Source organism: Amphibalanus amphitrite, unplaced genomic scaffold, assembly GCF_019059575.1.
Source record: "Amphibalanus amphitrite isolate SeventyFive unplaced genomic scaffold, NRLGWU_Aamphi_draft 001260F_arrow, whole genome shotgun sequence".
Lineage (NCBI taxonomy): Eukaryota > Metazoa > Arthropoda > Thecostraca > Balanomorpha > Balanidae > Amphibalanus > Amphibalanus amphitrite.
In genome coordinates this window covers 181,954-203,498 of record NW_024882753.1, presented here as the reverse complement: position 1 = coordinate 203,498, position 21,545 = coordinate 181,954, and the positions used below count along the sequence as shown (strand labels likewise).

The 21,545-nt window shown below is 55.6% G+C and overlaps 2 protein-coding genes across 3 annotated transcripts; one reads left to right on the top strand and one right to left on the bottom strand.

The window, feature by feature from the left end:
• Window positions 1–965: 965 nt before the first annotated feature.
• On the bottom strand, window positions 966–21,545 carry LOC122371584. 2 transcript variants are annotated; one of them, XM_043348010.1, is made up of 4 exons: window positions 21,246–21,545; window positions 12,702–13,284; window positions 7,570–7,609; window positions 966–2,556 (listed from the first exon to the last, which is right to left on the bottom strand). In XM_043348010.1, exons 2-4 carry the CDS (start codon window positions 13,272–13,274, stop codon window positions 1,421–1,423), a joined length of 1,749 nt encoding a protein of 582 aa, XP_043203945.1. In that variant the 5' UTR covers window positions 13,275–13,284; window positions 21,246–21,545; the 3' UTR covers window positions 966–1,420. The 2 variants fall into 2 exon arrangements, with proteins under 2 accessions (XP_043203945.1, XP_043203946.1); XM_043348011.1 differs by lacking the exon at window positions 21,246–21,545 and adding an exon at window positions 14,106–14,124.
• On the top strand, window positions 19,215–20,508 carry LOC122371586 (ubiquitin carboxyl-terminal hydrolase 2-like). The gene has a single exon (XM_043348012.1). It carries the CDS (start codon window positions 19,289–19,291, stop codon window positions 20,420–20,422), a length of 1,134 nt encoding a protein of 377 aa, XP_043203947.1. The 5' UTR covers window positions 19,215–19,288; the 3' UTR covers window positions 20,423–20,508.

Below are 21,545 nucleotides of genomic sequence, written 5' to 3'. Positions count from 1 at the left end.
TACGCACGGTCAAGATCTACAATTTTACAAAGGTCATTTTCAGGTCAGGTCAAAGATGACGTCACAGGGGTCGAAAAAGTCAAAATGGCGGCGCGCTGGATATGGAGTTTTTCTCGAATAACTTTCGAATTAGTCAGATAGAACAAACTAAGGGCAGCAGCGTGATCATCTCGTCAATCCGCATCGAATGATATATATGTTGACCTCGAAAGGTCAAGGTCAAAGGTTGACCTCAGTCACGTGACCTCGAGGTCATCATGTATATCATTCGATGCGCCTTGACGAGCTGAACACAATGAGACCATCCACGCGTCTGTATCTTGTTCCTGTACGGAGTTATTGGCCAAAAACCTTTGGTGACCTTTGATGACGTCACATGACCTCACAACTGCCCAACAGCAAAACAGACCTCAAGGTAGTGAAGGTTGATCGTATATGAAGTCATGTATGGTATATGGGGCCATTCCGACCCGTTTTAGTGGTAAAAACAGGGAGTTGATTTTTCCGCTATTGACTATAATGGGAGGTCGCGAAATTGACCTGACCTTAGGTCACCGATTATCAAATTCCGAGATAACAAATTGTAGCTACTAATGACCTAATAACATCCTGCGACTTTCAAAGGCCTCCGACATCTACTGTAGCTCTGGCACGGTCAAAGTTGCAAAAAAGTGACTTGAGTTGGGTCATTCAAGTGACCTGGTGACCTGACCTTGAAAGGTAGGGTAACTTGCACGGGTTGTCATAATTGTCACCACGCGGCGCGTAGCGCCGCGGTTTTTCCGCTATTCGCGAAAAACCTCAGGGGGGGGGGGCGGATATCCGCCCCCCCTCGGTGCGCGGTTAACTAAACGCTCACAGTAACCGTGACGTCAGTGTCATTAAATTTACAGCTGCTCGCCAGTCACAATCCGTCACAGATAACGTGAAACAGACAACCGATCAGATAACTACAACCGAAGATGTGACCAAACACAATGTATTTGCTTTCACAGTGTGCATTAAGGTAATAACGGTTCAGTTCGATGCTTTCACAGCTAATCAAAGGCAGGGCCCACCGGACGTGATTGGTTGGAATCGTTACACAATACATGATATGCTAATCGGTGTTCAATGGTACATTTAAAATCAACTGTGCGTCATACAATCCGTTGTTAAATGCATACAAGACAAGCTACTAGCTAGAACTTCTTACACGAATAACGCTTTGAAGTTCGCCTCACACTGAATCGCAAAACGTTCCTTATATTTAGGTCACTCTTAAGCGTCTCTCTAAGGCACGTGATCAATCAAGGAATCAATGTCACTTTCACTCCTAAGCAACAGCTTTGAAAGACCGAACGACGGCAGGCGGAGACACATGAAGCCCCGACAACCAATTGTGGCAGCATGGAGAGCACAGTTGGCCATAAGCTCAGCGTCAGGCGCTTTCCATCAACGAGTGCGCCTGAATCAGATGCGCCGTCAGAGCGCTCCTCGGTCCGACGATCCGAGCCGGACACCGGCTGCACTGCCAGTCCGTGGCCGGGTCGTGCTGCCCGCTGTGCTCCATCAGGCGGTCCGCTGTGCCAAAGGAGCGCGGACAGAGGTGGCAGCAGTAGGGGCCGCTCTCGGCGCGACACTGTTGGAGTATGTGCTGCAGTAGCAGCTCCTTAGACGCCACGTCAATGCCGCACTGCGGGCAGATCCCCTCCCGGGCGACTGCGCCGACATTGCTTTCCACCAGTTCAGCACTGCACCGCCACGGCGAGACCGGCGTGGTTTCGCCGCCGGGGCCCTCCCGATGCGCTTCCCGCGAGTACATCGCACTCGATCGTGAGCCCGAGCCCGAGTGTGACTTCATGACGTGCTGACGGAGGTGGTTTTTGGTTTTCAATACCCGCGGGCACATAGAACACGCGAAGGCGACTGGACGCGGAGCCCCGCTGTGGTTTCCTGTGGCCTCTGCGAGTGCCGACGAGGACGACAGCAGCGAAGCTGTTGCCGTTCTCTGTACTGGCAGCACTTGCCGATCACGAGATGTCGGTGCCGCTGGCATCGGCGAATCTGGCTTGTCTGCACCACGACTACCAACAGCCGCTTGCGGCCCATCTGGGCACGCTTGTATTTTGACAAGCTTGTTTTTTGACACGCTTTGGGGGTTATGCACTTTCATGTGCTCGATCAGAAAGTGCAAGTCAACCACTGTGATGCTACAAATTCCGCAGCGGTAGAGAGTGGTGGCCACTGCGCGCGGAACAGAGCTATCGTTACCCTTCGGTGCTGTGACGATCCTTGCATGGTGAGTCCTAAATTGATCAACGTCTACAGCCTTATTTACATTTGTGACGTCGCCAGCAGCTCGCCTGATACTTGGCTGCGGCCGAGACGAGTCCTTCTTTGGCTTTTGCTGGGCGGTAGCACGGCCCGTCCGGCACCTCTTCCGGTCAAATTTGTGAACATGGGGAATGCAAACAGGACACTTCGGAAACGATAGTGTGCCGAAAATAGTGCCATGTAAGCCACGCGGCGTGCACTGGCAATGCAGTGTCTTGTAGCTAGTTCGACGTGAACAGTCTGAAAAGGAAACATTTGGTTACTTCAGACAACCAGAAGAGGCTTATCCCCCATCACATCTGCGGAATCAACAGTTGGATCGAAAAAAATGCAAATGGCATTCGAAAGGACTCAAGACGCACAAGATCGAGTATCCGTCAATTTTGACCTGTGATGTTACAGGGAGGTCAAAGAAGGTCAAATCTGTCAAATTTACAATAACGAGCAGCATTTCATTAAGACAAATATGGGTTTCTTAAATGAGTCTGGATATTATGTTTATCATAGATCTGACACGAGGGTAGTCATCTGAATGGATGATGACCTGTGATGTCACAATAGAGATCAGCCTCATCCAATCAAGACACTTTCGTGAATCGTTCGAAAGCCCTGTCAAATTTGTCGAAGGAAACCCAATTTCATTGACCTCGGGGTTACCGATGACGTCACAGGTCAAGTCAAATATAAATTATTTTGCCGTTCACGGGTCTTCTTGGGAATGCGCTATAACATCGAGTAAAACACATTTTATCGACAGTCAGCGATAGGGCGTCAGTTGCCTAGAACGTATGCTGCTATTAGAGGTCACTGATAATACCAGGTCAGGTTACAGGTCAGGTCACCAAGGGTCAGGACATTAACCCAATTTTACTGTGGCTGTGCGATGCATGTTTTATAGTCAATTTTTCATTTCCAACTCAATAGTATTGGTTTATGACCATCAGAAACGGTTTAGGTCACTTCCTGGTGGTCAGGTCAATGTCAGGTCAAATTTCAAAGTTGATATTTTGCATAAAATGGGTATCAATTCGATGCAGCTCGTCACGGCGAGTCTAATAGTGGTCTGTGTTTTGCGCTACGTGGACTAGAATTGCCAAAAGTTTAATTTTAGAAACTTTGACGTAATCATTTTTGAACGGTTTTTCGCTAAACTTGGCCAAAAAAAGAGATGATCTGAAATTTGGTATGTATATAGAACACGGTAGGTACTATAATATATATTCCGGTTTTTCCAAAATTCGAAAAAAAATTTTGGATTTTTTTGGCAAATATATCCAAAAATAGTTTTTTCATTTTTGGGGTCAAAACTCAAAAATTTCAAAAATCCAAGATTGCAGTTTTGTAGCCCTGTCAATTTTACCGCCTTTATGTCTTTACCATTTTTCTGTATCGTCAAAGCTATAGGCCTGACAGCTCTTCCCGCGAAACCCTTTTTTGGGGTCGAAAACGGCAGAACGTGAAGTCACTCTGACGTCATTTCCGGCCAACCAATCATAGCCTTTGGAATTTCTTTTTGGTCACAATATGTAAAATTGATGCCCGGGAGGGTACTGAAAATTTGGTGACGATCAGCGCAGCGGTTCTGGAGATATATCGAAAAGTCTGGAGGAGGGGGGGGGGGTCAAAAATAGCCCCCCCCACTATGGAGCGGGTTAAAGAATACATATAACCATCGCCGGACCTATTGGTTTTCTACATACGCACCGGGCGAGGGGGGGGGGCGGGTACGACCCCCCTCGCCGTTTCGCCCCTGGTGGAGCTAGCGTGTCGCGGAATAACAGGCGTATTCGCCGTTACGAAACGCAGAGATTGATACCCGATTTTAAGGTCCTAGGTCAACCGGTGACCTCTGAGGTCAGATCAAGTGCCTCAATGTACGGTTTCGTTTTTGGTAAATAACTTCGCAAAAAAGGCCGCAGAGCCGCGATTTTGGCAGTATCGTGTTCGCATCGCTCAGGCGCGTCGAATGATATACTTTTTGTTTGGGTGAGGTCAACTTAGGGTGTTGACCTCGAGTCACGGTCACGTCAGCGCCACTAGGTCACGAAGTTGGTCGAAAGAGGTCATGTCGCATATCATTCGATTCGGCAGGTCTTCCTGAGTCCATTGGTGGCTTCCCCGACTCGCTAGCTGTATTTGATCGGGAGTTATTGACGAAAAACTAATATGAACCTAATGACGTCATAAATGACGTCACGCAAGGTCAGCATGGCAAAAGTGACGCATCAAACCTTGCAAGGAGTGCATGAAATCACGATTTTGTGTTCTTGAGATAGTTGGAGATCGTTCACGGCGCCAGAATAGCAGTTTTCATTTTCCCCCATTGACATACCCTTCCAGGCGATGGGGGCATTTTTGCCCCCCTTTAGTTTTTTTTCGATATATCTCCAGAACCGCTGCGCCGATCGTCACCAAACTTTCAGTACCCTGCCGTGAATAGCTTTTACACATTGTGACCAAAATTTTTACCAAAATCTATGATAGGTTGGCCGCTAATACGTCGGAGTGACGTCATTTCTGCCATTCTCGACCCAAAAAGGTTTCGCGGGAAGAGCTGTCAGGCCTACAGCTTTAGAGATACAGAAAAATGTTTCGACATTTTAGGTGTACCTAGAATTAACAGGGCTACAATACTGCTATCTCGGATTTTTAAAACTTTTGGATTTGACCCCCAAAAAATAAAAAAAAAGATTTTTTGAATATAATAGCCGAAAAATCCAAAAACTTTTTTGAATTTCGAAAAAACGGAATATACCTATGTGATAGTCACTACCACCTTTTATCCACATGCCAAATTTGAGATCGATACCCCTGTTTTTGGCCAATTTATAGCGAAAAAAAAAACTGTTTAACCCGCGCCCCAGTGGCGGTCTCCGCCAACTTCGCCCTAGTGGGGGGGGGGGGATATGTTACCACCCACCTCTAACTCAAAAACTAAGAGGGCTAGAAAGACGCGGTAAAAAGCAGTCGATAGCTCTCAATGCGTACGTTTGAAAGTACTTCAGTCATTTTTCATCTTAGAGCAATATTGGGGTCACCAGAGGTCATCAAAGGTCAAAATTTGCCAATGGTCATTATATTTTTCAAAAAACATGCCGTTATCTCAGGAACTATGGTAGCTAGAAAAACGCATGGAAAAGCAATCGATAGCTCTTGAGCTCTTCTTTTGAAAAGGTCATTATCAAAATTGATCAGGTCACGGGTTTAGCCTCCAGAGGGCAAAAACTCCAAAAATAGCTGTTTTTACGAAAAGTGTTTTTCGACAATAACTTTCGACAACAAAAAGCCACGACATTTCTATTGCCAGAATCGTGTTCCTCTCGCCGAGACGCGTTGAATGAACTATAATTTGACCTTGAAAGGTCAACTTGAAAATTTGACCTCAGGTCAAGGTCATGACCTGACCGGAAAAGGTCATGTTGCATATCAGTCGATGCGTCTCGGGAAGACAAACACAATGAGACCATCCCCAGCGTTCTATCTCTTTCCAACCGCGAGTTATTGGCAAAAATTCGTTTGTAGCCTCAAATGACCTCGGATGACCTTTCTAGAGGCTATCAGCAAAAATGACACCCTGGTCATCACAGGTGGTCCAAATCATTGTGATTCTGAAATATTTGGACTGTTCCTATGCGTACACACGGATCTAGAGGCATTTTCATTTTTCTCCATTGACTTGTAATGGAAAGGTCACGCCACTGACCTGACCTTAGGTCACAGATATAAAAAATCCGAGATATACAAATTGTAGCCGCCCGTAACATCATGCAATCCACCAAGTTTAAAACCTTTCTGACAAACACTGCAGGCTGGACATGATTGCAAACTTTTTTTAGGCTTGGTCAGTTAACTTGACCTGGTGACCTGACCTGACATGACCTGGGGTCAAAAATTTCACACATTGTCCAAAATTGATGTACCAAAAGCTACCCCAAGCGGCGCGCGCGGTTTTTTATTTACACGCAAAAAACGCTACAGGGTGGTAACATATGCCCCCCCCCCCCACTGGTAACGATGAAGTCAAAATATTCAAACACAATTTCTAGCAATTCTAGACCACGTAGCGCAAAACAAAGAGCACCATTAAACTCCCCGTGACGAGCTGCATCGAATCAATACCCATTTTATGCAAAAAGTTATCAACTTTGAAATTTGACCTTTTTTACCCGACCTTGACCTGACCTCTACCAGAAAGTGACCACCTTAACCGTACCTGATGGTCTTATAACCAACACCATTGAGTTGAAAATGAAAAAATGGCCATAAAACATGCATCGCCACAACCTTAGTAAAGTTGGGATCATGTGCTGACCCTTGGTGACCGGACCTGTGACCTGACCTGGTATTATCAGTGACCTCTAATAGCAACATATGTACTAGGCAACTGACGCGCTATCGCTGATTTTCGACAAAATGCGTTTTACTCGATGTTATAGCGCATTCTCTAGAAGACCCGGAACGGTAAAACATTTGATCTTTGACCTGACCTGTGACGTCATCGGTGACCCCGAGGTCAATGAAATTTGTTTTTCTTCGACAAATTTGACAGGGCTATCGAACGCCGTTTGAATTTTACGGATCCGTCCAGCAGTTGCGGAGATACGGGGGGGGGGGGCAAAAAATGCCCCCTTCCCCCCACCGCGCGGAAGGTGGCCGGGAGGCCCACCGCCTGCCGGATTAAAATGGCGAGGCCACGAAAATGATCTGACCTCATATGACCTTTAGGAGAAATCCGAGAGATAAATTGTGAGACTCCTAATGGATACTAAGTCATTCAAGTTTTATTTCCCCATGAAAGCTTCTCTGGCAGTGAGGACGTTGCTAATTTGCTACATCTGAAGACCGTGCAGAGGTTCACTTATGACATCATAGGTCAGTGACCTGACCTGACCCGAAAATGCGGTTGGTGTCCGAAGATCCGGCTTGAATCAAAGGTCAGGTACGCCAAGTTTCAGCTCTCTATCGCCAGCGTGTTCGGAGCTATCGCGAAAAAAAACCCTATGCGGAGGAAGGGGGAGGGGCGGCACCCCTCCGCGAGGTGTTTCCCTTCGGCCGGCGAGGGAAACACCAAAATAATTTGACAGACTTGGGGTTACATATTTGCAAACCCAGAGATCAATCTGAAAAATGACCATCCATATATAAAACAATTGCTTAGACAAAATACTTTCTATCATATCTTTTACGGAACAGCATAGGTAGGAAAACTATGTGATGTCAATTCAAAACAAAACGAAAACACAGGATACTTACTACTAAGACTGTCAGGCATCCGAGAGTGAATCTTGCTGGTCTGAAATAAAAAAGAGCTGGTAAATCGTAAGTGAACATGACGTGTAATTACAAAAAAAAAACATAAAAACGAAGAAGTGAGAGGAAGGAAAGGAGTGACCGAGACCATCGGCGCCACGAGATGCCACCATCGGCGACCCCTTCACGTGGGGGGGCGTCTCCCTCGGGAGCCAAGTTCGCCGACACACATCCACACCCTCGAAGAAGACGACTACCACCGCCTGCCTCGCCGGACCGGCGCGGGCGGGTTTTTGGCGGCGGGACGAGGGCTGGCCCACCTCGCCCTGCTACTGATGCGGGCCGGGGACGTGGAGTCGAATCCAGGCCCCCCTCCGCGCTACCCGTGCGGAGTATGCGGCCGGGGAGTCGGCGGCTCATCGGTGCGCTGCGGCGGGTGCGCCCTCTGGCACCATGGTCGATGCGCCGGACTGAGGCCAACGGACATTACCCGACTCGCGCGCACACGCGACCTCTGGTGGTGCCCGAGCTGCATCGCGCCGCCGCCGCCGCCGCCGCCTCGGACGCCGCCGTCGGCGCCGCCGGCCCCGCCTGCGCCTGTCACGGTGCCGCCACCGCCCGCTCCTCCGCGGGCTGTGAGACCGGCGCCGGGAACCCCGCGCACCGGGCGGAACCCAAACCAGACAGGACCCACAGCCATCAGCGGCCTCCTCAAGATCCTGCAGTTCAACTGCAACAGTCTGAAGGCCAGGAAAACCGAACTGGACAAGAGAATTGAAGACGAGAAACCCGACGTCATCCTACTCCAAGAAACCAGACTCCTGGAAAGCGATGAAAACCCACGCTTCCCAGGCTACAACATAGCAGCGAGGCAAGACAGGCCACACCAGGCAAACCCGAGCCCGGCAACCACCGGAGCAGCCCGCCCCGCTGACAGTGGGCAGGGAGCACCGCCTGGACCGAGCTGGACCTGCAAGCGCCGCGGCCCGTCGGACCGCAACTCCTGGTGCGCGGGCTGCAAGAGCCGTAAGAAGTGTACGGCACGCGCCCCACCAGCGAGCGGGACCGGGCAGGCGGCCACCCAGCCCCAGCCCCCGACCGGCAACGACGGGACCCGCGGCGTGAAGGGTAAGGGAGGAGTCATGACCCTAGTGCGGGACCAACTACCGTACTCGCGGACCACGCCTCGGTATGCGCCAACTGAACCAGACGAAGAGACCTACATCACGGCCACAGAGCTTCACCCGCAGGGAACACCGTCAATAACCGTTATCAACCTGTACTCACCTCCAGCAAGGTGGGTGGCAGGGCAAGGCACCCAAGCTCAACCGTTCCAGCCTGCCCGCATCTCCCTTCCTCCGAGATGCGTCATCGCAGGCGACCTCAACGCTCACGCCCACGTATGGGACCCACACCAACCAGAAGACGCGATGGGCCACGAGGTCGAGGACTGGTCGATCGACGCCTCACTGACCATCCTGAACGACGGCTCGGCCACGCGCATCAACCCAGCCACGGGCGGCCTGTCGACGCCGGATGTTACCCTGGCGACCGCTGCCGTGGCGAGAGGAACAACCTGGGAGATCGGCGAGACGATGGGATCGGACCACCTCCCGATCACGACGAGCATCCCTGTAGCTCCACCGAAGCCGCAGCGCCGAGGGAGAGGCCGCCTGTCCCTGAGGAAGGCAGACTGGCAGGAGTACCGCAGGACCTTCGACGACATCACAGGCCGCTGGAACGACCACGGAGACCTGACGGCGAGAGAACTCGACAAACGACTCACCGCAGCCATCACCCGCGCCGCGCGCCGCACCATCCCACACGGAAACGGCGGAAGGACCAGGGAGCCGTTCTGGAGCGAGGCGTGCGACGAAGCAATCGCGATCAGGAAAGAAGCTCGCGCTAAGGTGGCCGCGCCAAACCACACCGCCGAAGACGTCCGGGAATATCAACAAGCAAAGAAGAACGCGGACACGGTCCTGCGCGAGGAAAAGACAAGTTTCCTGCGCAAGCGCATCGCGGAACTGGGGCCCAACACCGACCTCTGGAGCCTCATCCGCACCCTGGACGGACGCAAACCACCGGCGAAACCAGCAGAGCCCCTCAACCGCGCTGGCCCACCTGGCCGCCCAGCTCGACCAGCAGTGACAGATAGGGAGAAGGCCAACGCCCTATGCCAGGCATATGCGGCAGTATCCCGGATCCCACACAACAAACAAGAGGATCGCGACATCAAGCTGGAGGCGCGCGCTGCAGTGAGTGCATGCGCATGCGACGCCCAACGCAGTGGACCGTGCGCGCCATTCACACCCGCCGAACTCGACGCAGCCCTGGACAAGCTCCAGAACGGGAAGAGCCCGGGACCGGACGGCGTACCCAACGAGCTGCTGAAGCAGATAAGCCCAACAGGCAAGACTCTCCTCCTGGCCCTGATCAACAAGTCCTGGACAGCAGCGGACGTCCCAGCCAGCTGGAGAACAGCAGAAATCGTAGCCATCCCCAAGAAAGGCAAGCCGCCGTCAGAGCTGTCCAGTTATCGCCCGATCAGCCTGCTCTCCACCACAAGCAAGCTCGCAGAGCGGATGATCCAGGCCCGGCAGCACTGGCTCGAGACGAGAGGGAAGCTCAACCCCAACCAAGCCGGTTTCCGCAGAGGTCGCTCCACCATGGACCAGCTCGGCCGAATATCCCAACAGATATTCGACGCGTTCGAGGAGAAGAAACCTCACCGGGCGGTCATGGTACTGCTGGACTTCGCGAGAGCCTACGACCGAGTCTGGAGGGCCGCCCTGCTCTGCAAGATGGCTCGGCTGGGAGTCCCCGGCTGCTTCATCAAGTGGCTGAGGGCCTTCCTGTCGGACAGGCGCGCCCGCGTCCGCTGGGGCGCTGCCCGCTCAGACCTCAGGGTCTTCCAGGAGGGCCTCCCCAGGGCAGCGTGCTGGCGCCGCTCCTATGGCTGGTCTACGTCAATGACATCGACGTAGCAATGCCGGAGCACGTCTCGCGGTCCCTGTTCGCGGACGACGTGGCGCTGCTGGCATGCGCCCCCACTGCCAGAGAGTGCGACGCCCTCCTCCAGCCCTGCCTGGACGCGGTGGACACGTGGCTGCGACGCTGGAAAGTCATGCCCAGCGTGACGAAGTGCACCGCCACCCTGTTCACTCTCGACCCAAGAGAGAGCGGAGGGAAGGTCAAGCCGCACCTGACGCTGCGCGGAGAGGAGCTGCCCTACTCCCGCAACCCGACCTTCCTGGGCATTAAGTTTGACCCCCAACTCACCTTCGCGGACCACATCGACGACCTGAAAGCCAAGATGTCTCGACGGAGGCGATGCCTACAGGCACTGGCCGGAAAGACCTGGGGAAGCCACCGCCGAACCATCAGAGCGGCCTACATCGGCTATATCCGGGCCCTATTCGACTACGGCGCCGCCGTCTTCGGGACATACGCCGCCCCGTCGGTAAGAGGACGCCTCGAAGCCGAGCAAACAAGTGCGCCCGCGTCATCACCGGCTGCCTACGTGCGACCCGGAAGGACGCCCTCCTGGCCGAGGCTGGCCTCCCGACACTCTCGCTTCGGGCCCTACAGCTGGCAGGCACGGAGTACCAGCGTGTAATCCGGCTGCCCCCGAGCGACCCGGGCAAGTCCCTCTTCCGAAAGGAGGTACAGCCGCGCCTCCAACACCGAGCCTACAGGCATGGCAAAGAACATGCAACGACGCCACCGCCGCGGAAGACCACCGCCCAAGCCTCCAGACGAGACTGCAGCACTCCCTCACCGACCGTGCCTCAGGAGGGTCGGCAAGTGGCTCGCCGAGGAGGCAGGAATCGAGGAGCTCCCGGTGGAGCCCATGGCGTTCTACAGCTGCGACCCGCCATGGCTGGGCCACCGCGGCGGCACCACCTTCAGGGTAGACCTGCCCGTGGCCACCCGCCGGTCGGACCCGCCTGCAGTCCGCAGGGAAGCTGCCCTGCGAGCCATTGCAGAGCTCCCGCAACCGGATATTACTATCTGGTCGGACGGCTCGGCTCGCGGCGGGATGGAACAGGGCGGCGCAGGCGCGCTGATCCAGTTTCACCACCTCAACAATGAAGAAACCGTGCGCGCTCCTGCAGGGGCGGTCTGCTCCAGCTTGAGAGCAGAGCTGACCGCCATGCGCGAGGCGCTCGCGGCTGTGGCCGGTCTGGAGGAAGGGGAGCTGGCATCAATCAAGTCGGTCCGCCTCCTCACCGACTCAAGGTCTGGGCTACAACTACTCGGCCGCGGCCCAGCTAGCCAGACCATGGCTCTGGCCGCCGAGGTCTGGAGGCTGCTGAACACCCTCGCCGAGAACGGCACCGAGACGGTGCTCCAGTGGGTGCCAGGCCATGCCGGGCTGGACGGCAACGAGACCGCCGACCGCCTGGCTGCCGAGGCCGCGGCGGGCGACCAAGATAGCGCACCAATTGACCTATCGAGTGCGCGGGCCGCCGTCACGCGCCATGTCCGGGAGCTGTCGCGACGGAGGACAACCGCTGCCCACCCGCACCCGGACCCCACGCCTGGCCACGACTCCCTGGCGCGCTGGGGGTCGGTGACGCTGTCCCAGCTGAGGACCGGCACATCACCGCTGACGCGCGACACGCTCTACAAGATTGGCCTGGCAGCCAACGACGAATGCCCCGCGTGCGGGGAGCCCGACAGCGTGACGCACCTGCTGACCGATTGTCCGGCCTATGAGGCGGCCCGCCGCCGCCGCTGGGGTGTCGACCCTCGCCTGGTCGACGTCCTCGGCGGCCCGGCGGCGAGGGTCGTCGACTTCATCGAGGGTGTCGGGCGGACCGAGCCGCCGCTCGACCCGCCTGCGCCGCCGCCCCCCTGAGCGGGCTGGCGGCGGGATGCAGAAGAAGAAGAAGAAGAAGAAGAAGTGACCGAGAGAGCGAGAGGAAGCTGCAAAGATAATTTTAAAATGGAGCATATCACAGACATTTTAAATTAAACCTGCATAGAGGCATGAAGCTAGAAAATACATAACACATATATTAAGGCCAGTGCATTCCATGGCGCCTTCTCGAAATGTCACACACCTGAAAATCACATGGATCTTACAGGATTAAGTGACGTCGATTGCAGCACGGTGCCCCATTGCCTACCTGTGGGCTGCTGGCCGATGAAGGACGACTAGCGAACGCATCATCCAGCTGCTGCCTCACGTTGTGGTAGGCGTCCATGACACGGTTTTGGTCCTGGCACCCGGCGCAGCAGATGCGGCAGTTCCAGCCGCGGCGCCGGTACTGACGCCGAGTCGGGCCCGGTCCCGGTGTCTGCGCCGCCTCCCCCGTCCTCCTCACTTGCTCCGACATGCCGATGGTTACATGCCGCGCCGCGGTGGTGGTGCCGTTGCGGGGGTCGGAGCTGGCGGCGCCCGCGGGCCGACTGTCGGCGGCCGGCGGGGGCGCGGGCAGCACGCGCGCCGCCCACTGGTCCAGCTCCGTCTCGGCGGCCGACAGCAGGGTGGCGTTGAGCAGCCGCTCGCGGCGCGCCAGCAGCGCGGCGCAGTTGGAACAGAGCCGGTTCTGGTCGCCGGGGCGCAGCGGACGCTCATGGTGCACGACCGCCGCCGCCAGATGACCGCCCAGCAGCCGCACGTCAAACAGGTCGGCGCGCTCCAGGCCAGAGCCGACGGCCACGGCGCCGCCGCACACCACGCACGGGCTCTGCGACATCGCCCACTGTCTGAAACGGAACCCGGCAGTGATACTCGAGGCACTCATGATAGGTGGGTGCTTTCTGGCAGCAAAGCATTGCAATTGATAAGCCACTAGCATTGGCAATTTACTGCTGATATGATACAACTTTGCAGCAGAAGCCTATTTATAGTCACCATGCGCAAGCCTTTGACATCAGAACAAAATAAAGAAACAGGCTGATTATTTCATTAGTTATCAAACCAAGTGCACTAATGAACAGTGAACACTTAATTAGGCCTAACCACAGCACTGGCCACTGCCATTTAACATGACAAGAGGCTTTCATTTAATCATGACATATTGACACAAGGGAGGTTTGACATTCCTTCCCTATTGCACAGCTTTTGAAACATAAAAACACAGGTAAGTAATTTCATTCTTTATTTACCAAGGCCCCTTTTAATAGGTATAAAAATGCTGAATGCCATCATTTCATTTCTTAAAGTCTATCATAAATTTATCAAACCACATGGCTGGCAAAATTATGGATTAAATTTGTTATAAAAATAACCACAGTCCACAGCCAGACATATTCCTGTTACAGACGTAGTCAGTCAGTTGTAACTTGTAAGAGATATATTTTGTGATTCTGACATTGACATTCTTTGTCAGATTAGCTGATTGCATTTGCAAGTGATTGCATGGATATACATAAAAATGAGACAGCTTTATTCAATGCATAATTTGAGGATGAGTTCCAATTTATTTCAGCCCTCACCAGTGTTCACACTTCACATTGCAACATCCGACATCACAATTGGTTGGCACTGAGGTTCAACCATGCCACTTGGTATTTTGTTGCCTTACCTCAGACATATTCAAATTAGATATTACAGCATGTCCTTAAAAAAGGCTAATCCAAGTTGCAACCTTTGCATTTATTTGCGTGTGTGTCAGGTGTGTATCATTATGATAGGTAGGTACCCACTTAACAACCATCGTCACATCTTATTTCCTTCAACCATACATGTTGATGTGCCTCATAGCATGAAATAAATGGAATGAAAAAATGAAAAGAAGGTTAATTAAAGATGCACTGACTTAACTAGCGACTTAACTCCAGAAGCCAAGGCATCGCACGCTTAAACGAAATATGCTTTTTTTCATCAAGAGTCATTTAACAGTGGAACAAGTTGCCCGAAGAAGTCGTTACCAGTAAAATAATAATAATAATAATAATAATAATCCATTTATTTCGCACCGATATTTCACGGTACATATCGCCCCGATCGCCGAACACCAAAGGGACCGCCTTCTGCTCGAAGCCAACCAATTCGACCGCGCTCGTATCCTAGGCGCAGCGACGCCTGAAAGCGGAGCATGGCTCAGAGCTCTCCCGTCTTCTAGTCTGGGAACCCACCTGGACAACGAGACAGTGAGAATCGCAGTCGCTCTACGTGTCGGCGCCGATGTTTGCAGCGGCGTCCACGCCTGCAGGTGCGGCTCGCCTGCCGACGTCAAGGGACACCACGCTCTCACCTGTCAGTTCAGTGCTGGAAGATTACCGCGCCACACAGCACTGAACAACATAGTCAGACGTGCTCTGTCGACTGCAGGCATACCAGCTCAGCTCGAGCCGTATGGTGTAGACCGGGGCGACGGAAAGAGGCCAGACGGCATGACCATCTACCCATTCTCGCATGGCCGTTGCCTAGTTTGGGATGCGACATGCGTCAATACATTCGCAGGCTCAAGACTGGGAGGTGCCGCGCTGAAGCCTGGGGCGGCGGCCAAGAAAGCAGAAGACGAGAAGCGCCGAAAGTACGCCCAGCTCACCCAGCGTTTCAGGTTCGAGCCAGTTGCATTTGAAACAGTGGTCCTACGAAACAGTGCCTGTGGTCCTACGACCAAAGCCTTCCTCCAAGAACTTGGTGCTAAAATGGCGGCGGTCAGCGGCGACCAGCGAGAGATGGAGTGGCTTTGGCAGCGACTCTCCATCGCCATTGTGAGAGGTAACGCCGCTTCAGTTCTCTTGGAGTGTGCCACTGACCCGTCCCAACAACACCTCAGCGCCGAGCGCCCCAACAGGGAGAGCGCTGAGCAACAGCTGGCGACGGCGGCCGGCTCGAGGCGGTCTGGCTGCTCGGGTGGTTCCCGGTTAGTGGCAAGCCAGCACAGGTGGTCGCCGCCGTCGCCGAAGAAGTTGGAGGAGGAGAGCAGGGCGCTGCAGCTGTACGGCGGCAAGGCGCACACGGCTGTTGTTGTTGTTGTTGGTCTCCCCGGGTCGGCTCACGGCCGACCGTAGCCCAACGGCTCTTGGTGACTGAGGTAGCCGCGGCTCAAGGCCGCCACGGCCCCGCCGTCCCGAAGCTGCGTAGGGTCCGGTCTGATATTGCCGAGTAGGCGGAGCCTCGCGCCAGCCAAGCACGGGCACCTCAGCAGCACGTGCTCCGGCGTGTCTGGGCCCTCGCGACACACCAGGCAGCGCGCCGCCGGGCAGGCCAGATCACTGCACTGTGGGCAGTCGCGCTCGGGGCGGCGTCCGATTCTGTGAAGGTAGCTCTGCGAGCGGCTCCAGTGTCCCGCCCGCAGCTGGTGGACGTTGACCGCCTCGTCGCGAGACTCCAGGAGCACCGGCATCGGCATCCGGTCTCCCATGATGGTTTTGAAGAAGCTGTCTGGCCAGCTGCGACGCCATGCCTTGGTGGCGGAGCGGCCGACTGCCTTCACCATCGAGCGGACGTCCGTTGGGACGGCGTCTTGCGACAGGCTGGATGCCTCTTTAGCCAGCACGTCCGCTCTCTCATTGCCGGGTATTCCGCAGTGCGCTGGGATCCACTGCATGAAGACTCGACGTCCTCCGTCCGTGAGCGCCAGGAGCAGTCGCCATACGGCGGCGCCGAGTGCTGTCGCCTGGCTCCCAGCCCCACTCGCCAGTGTGGCGAGCGCCGCTGCGAGTCGGCGCAGACGATGACCGGGCTCTCCGCCAGGCCGCCCTCCAGCCGCAGCAGCATCTCCAGTGCCCCGCGGATCGCCACCAATTCGGCGCGGGTGCTGCTGCATATCCTGCCCGCAGGGGCTCGGAGCTCGTGTTCCTCGCCTGAGGGGAGGATTATCAGCGCTCCACTCCCTCCGGCTGAGACACCTCCCTCCGCCGAGCCGTCGCTCCACACCCATACGGCGTCGTCTGGGAGGGTGGCCAGATGCTCCTCCGCTCTCTCCCGCCGGACGTCGGGTGGTGCTGTGCGGCTGATGTGGTTGCCGATGTCAAGTCTAAACTGGACCCTGGTGTCATCGATCCACGGCGGGATGGTGACGTGCAGGCGCTCCTCCACAGGTACATCTCGCACGCCCGCGCTCACCAGGGCGCGCGCTCCCGTGTCGCGCCAGCCGGTGGTGGTGCGGAGCCGCCGTGGGGCCGTTGCTTCGGCCACCGCGCGCAGTGGGTCGCCGCTTCTTTGTGAGGCTGCCAGACAGCTCAGTCTGGCAGCGAGCAGGTCCCGGCGTGCTCTCACGGGAACCAGACCGGCTTCCGCGAGGAGCGGGTCCCTCGGCGTGCTCACGGGGCACCCGGTGATAACGCGGGCTGCGGCGCGCATCTCAATCTCCAGTAGCTCTACGTGGGACTCGGACGCCGCAGGGAGCCATGCAGCCGCCGCGTATTCCAGGGCACCGCGGATGTAGCCGTTGGCTACTACTCGCAGCTGTGGCTCCCGCAGACCCCAGGAACGCCCGGTCATCTTACGGAGCTGTGCGATCCTCGGCTTGGTCTTCTTCCGGACGCGCGCGCAGTGCTCGCCCATGTGAAGTTGCCGGTCCAGGGTTACACCGAGAAGGTGAAGGTGTCTCCCAGCGTCCACTCGTGCCCCGTCTACGTGGATGTACTGGTCCCGGGCGTCGACGTAGTGCTGCGACAGGGCTAAAACTTGCGTCTTGCTTCCTGCCAGCCGCATCTTCCAGTCGCGGGCCCATTTCGCTATGGCATCCGCCGCTTGTTGAGCCCGGTCCCTGGCTTCCGCTATCGTACCGCCGGAACACAGTGTTGCGGTGTCATCGGCGTACAGGAAGACAGAGGTGCCCGGGATCCGCTTCAGCGCCGCCACGAGGTCCGCCGACCACAGCGTGAACAGGGTCGGTGCGAGGACGGACCCCTGCGGCAGGCCAGCTCGGAATGGGCGGTTCCGGCTCCGTGACCCATTGACCTCCGCGCAGGCGCGTCGGTCTCGGAGGAAGTGGTGAATCCACGTGACAAGGCACCGTGGAAGGTGATGGGACATCTTCAGTCGCAGCATTTGATGGTCAATTACATCGTAGGCGCGGGAGAAGTCATAGGCCGTCAACACGAACCTGGCGGCGGTCTTGCCGTCAGACGGGCGTCCCTTCGGTGGCGGCCGGTTCCACCCGTCCTGGACTTCTTGTATGAGTCGTCCCAGGTTCTCCTCTGCAGAGCGGCCGCGGCGAAAACCGACCTGCTCTGCGGGGATAATGTTGTCTCGCTCCAGTAGGTGCGTGAGCCTAGCTGCCACCATCCGCTCCATCAGCTTGGCGACGTGGCTGGTGAGCGATATCGGACGGTAGCTAGTGACCTCTTGAGGGTCCTTCCCGGCCTTAGGGATCGGTATGATGATTGCTCTCCTCCATACCGAGGGGACTTCAGCGGAGCTCCACGACTTGTTGATGACGTGCAGTAGCGCGGCCTGGGCCACCGGCCCGAGGTGCTTGAGGTGTTCCGCACATACATCGTCAGCGCCGGGAGCCTTCTTCATTTTCAGCTTGCTCAGCTGGGTCCTCATCTCTTGTCTGGAGAAGGGCTGGCAGGCACCATCGCGCTGTCCAGCACATGAGCAGGGGCGCGTCTTCACCACCCTCAGATCAGCCTTCACTGATCGATCACGCCTCCTGTGACGGGTGTGGCTGCTGACGTTTGCGTAGGTGCGGACAAACGCCTCGGCCTTGGCCCGGTCCTCCGCGACGAGTTGGCCGCGGTCCCCGTTGATGGCCTGGCCGGGGCAGGTGTCCGTCACCGCACCCTCCATCTTGCGCAGGATCTTTGTGACGCGGCCCAAGGCCGCGCGGCGGTTCAATTCGGTAGACGCGAAGTCCTGGAACGCGCGGCGCCTGGCGTCAGCCTCGACATCTGCAGCGTGCCTCTTCTTCTCTTTCCAGCGCGTCTGGTTTTCCGGGGACGGGTCCTCTTGGACGGCTGCTCTTGCCGCTTTCCGTTCCTCCACCGCACGCACCAGCTCCGGGTCGAGCGCCCACGGCTTGGGGTCCGCCCGGGCGCCCCGGGGAACGCACCGCACGCTCGCCTCGATGATAGCATCGTTGAAACGCGCGGCGAGTCTCTCCACCGAGGTCTCTCCCAGCGTCAGGTCAGCCATCGTCTCCTCGCAGCGGGCCGTGAAAGCCGTCCAATCGGCTTTATGGAAGGCCCAGCGCGTCTTCCTGATGCGACGAGGCCGGTGTCCCGAGGTGGTGACCGCGACCAGCTGCGGGAGGTGGTCGCTCCCCAGATCGGTGCCGACCTCCCACGTGCAGCGCCGGGCCAGGTCACTGTGCGCCAGAGTGACGTCAGGAGCTGAGAGGCGGGCGTCCTCCCCGTAGCCGGCCCGTGTGGGGGTCCCGGAGTTGAGCACCTGCCAGTCGTGGCGGGCCGTCCACTCATAGATGGAGTCACCGACCCTGTCCGGGTTTGAACAAGAAACATCCCAGACAGGGTGGTGGCTGTTGAGATCTCCCGTGATGATAGTGGCATCATTGCTCGGGAATGCATCCAGGCTGAAGAAGTCGACCCGCTCGTCCTGGGCGGATGTTCGGATGGGCGGGCGGTACACATTGTAGATGTCGAGGTGTCTGGAGTGTTGTCTTGCTGTGCTCAAGATGACACGGATGGCACAGCACTCGGTGGTGTCGTCTTGAGGCTGAAGGGGGAGCTCCTGACGGCTCGCGAGCTACAGCTGACCACAGCCGCAGACCCCGACAAACACGGCAACGATCCGCTCTACACCGGACTTCCCAATTACGGTAACTCGTGTTACCAGAACGCCACAATGTACGTTGTGTCTCACCGCTCACTGCCCGGCAACCCCAGCGAAGACGGCGGCGGGACTGGCAGTCAATCTGACGGCAGACCGCTCGGTCTCACCGGCCTCAGGAACACGGGCAACACCTGCTTCCTGAACACAGTCGTCCAGTGCCTGAGCAACACACGCGCTCTCCACGATTACATCCTGCGCGATGGACGCTCCTCAGATGCCAGCATGCCTGCCGCCGCTACGAAGGGGTCCCTCATGAACACATTCTGCGCTCTGATACGCGACATGTGGACATCCTCGGGCGAAACGGAGCGGGTGCTCACCACCGCACCACTCAAGTCGATGATCCAACGGCTCGCGCCGCGCTTCATGGGCTCCCAGCAGCAGGACGCGCAGGAATTCCTCAAATATCTGCTGGAGGGACTTCACGAGGACGTGAACCGGGTGACGAGCCGGCCAAAGCCGATCACGACCGACATCGACGACTCAATGAACGCCAGTCAAAAGTCAATGGAGGCCTGGAAACGTTTCTTGCGCCTGGAAAACTCCAAGTTTGTTGACCTGTTCGTGGGCCAGCTCAAGGCTACCCTGCGGTGCACGGCATGTGGCCACGAATCGGTTACCTTCGACCCGTTCTGGGATCTGAGTCTGCCAATCCCGTCACGAAGTGGCCAGGTGCGCCTACAGGCCTGTTTTGACCTGTTCACCAAAGAGGAGGTGCTCGATGGCGACGAAAAACCGACCTGCTCAAAGTGCCAGAAGCGCCAAAAGTGCACCAGGAGCCTCTCGATCCAGAAGTTCCCGCGCATCCTCGTGGTGCACCTGAAGCGGTTCTCGCATCAGGAGAGGTTCGGCGGAAAGCTGAACACCACTGTCGACTTTTCGATGAACGGTCTGGACCTGTCGCCCTACTCGGCCGGACAGACGCCCTGCCGGTACAGCCTATACGGCGTGGCGAACCACTCTGGCACGCTGCTCTCAGGACATTACACCGCTTACTGCCGACACCCGTACACGGCAGAGTGGTACGAGTACAACGACTCGCGGGTCCACGTGATGGATCAGAGAAACGTCAACAGCGGAAAGGCATACGTGCTGTTCTTTGAGCTGGCCGGCTCGAAACACCGCTCCGGCTCGACCCACGTCTAGTCATCCAGTCACGGGAGAGGAGCCTGCGATCGTCACCCGCTCGGGCCCTGTGTAGTCACACCGGCCGGCGCACATTCTGCTCGGACAACTCTAGCTGGCCAGCGGCCTATCGTGATTTGTGATATTGGGTGTAAGGTGTTGTTAAAAACCAGAACGGTCTATTTTATCAGAACTGTTAACTGTCTCGCATAGCAATATACGCAAACACTTCAACACATAACAATACACACCAACACAACACATGAGCATGCAGACATAGCACAGCTACGTTTTACCCATTAAGTCAGACATCTGGGTCATAAGATCTAGGTGGTCCCGCCTTGGTCCCGCCTCATCATGCGTTCATTGACTATACGCTCAATGTTCGACATAAATATGTTTTGTAAGTCAATTGGAGTTATGACGCTGAAATCCAAGCCTAGTAGGTCGTAGGTAGCGTCTCCGAATTGCGAGGCTAGCTTTCGCAGATAATCCATTACGGCCTATTACACTATTTCTAATACACTGGACAATACCATTACATTACTGCTTTGATTGATGCGACGGTGAAACATGAGCTGTCTTTTAGCCAGAAGCATAGGACAAGTAAGTAATTGGACTCGATGACACAGTTCATGATTTCTGGTTCCAAGGGGCAAATTCATAAGCTTTTTGTTAATGTTAACAAAAAGCTAACAAAAGTTAACAAAAATGTTAACATATTCAAGAACAAAGACGACAAGCACATCAAGAAGACTACGGAGAGAGGCAGCATCCTATGAGCATCCTGCTCCCTTGCCTCTTGCAGATCTACTTGGTAAGACCTTTGGGTCAGGTCACCAACCTGTTTGTGTTGGCCGTTGCAAGGCCGTTGGATTTTGCTTTTGTCCCAATGTCTAATGGTCCAAAATTCACAGTACAACGTGGTACAACGAGTACAACTACTACTCGTAAGGTGCTCGTAAGACCGTGCGCTCGTAAGTTGCTCGTAAGTACACACGGCAAAATATGTGTTCAGATTGCTGCTTGCAAAAGGATATTATAAAGTTTGATGACGTTAAGCAATTACTCAAAGCCTTTTTCGCTTGTGCTCACTTACGAAGGCATCAGCTACTGAACACAGTTCCAAGTAAAGAATTACCCA

What these genes read in the sequence shown, in the direction of transcription:
- LOC122371584 (XM_043348010.1), bottom strand. Translation starts at nt 13,274, where the DNA reads ATGTCGCAGAGCCCGTGCGTGGTGTGCGGCGGCGCCGTGGCCGTCGGC. An exon ending in CATCGGCCAGCAGCCCACAG is followed by an intron (nt 7,610 to 12,701) that starts GTAGGCAATGGG and finishes TTTTTATTTCAG; the next exon opens with ACCAGCAAGATTCACTCTCG. An exon ending in GATGCCTGACAGTCTTAGTA is followed by an intron (nt 2,557 to 7,569) that starts GTAAGTATCCTG and finishes TTTCCTTTTCAG; the next exon opens with ACTGTTCACGTCGAACTAGC.
- LOC122371586 (XM_043348012.1), top strand. Translation starts at nt 19,289, where the DNA reads ATGTACGTTGTGTCTCACCGCTCACTGCCCGGCAACCCCAGCGAAGAC.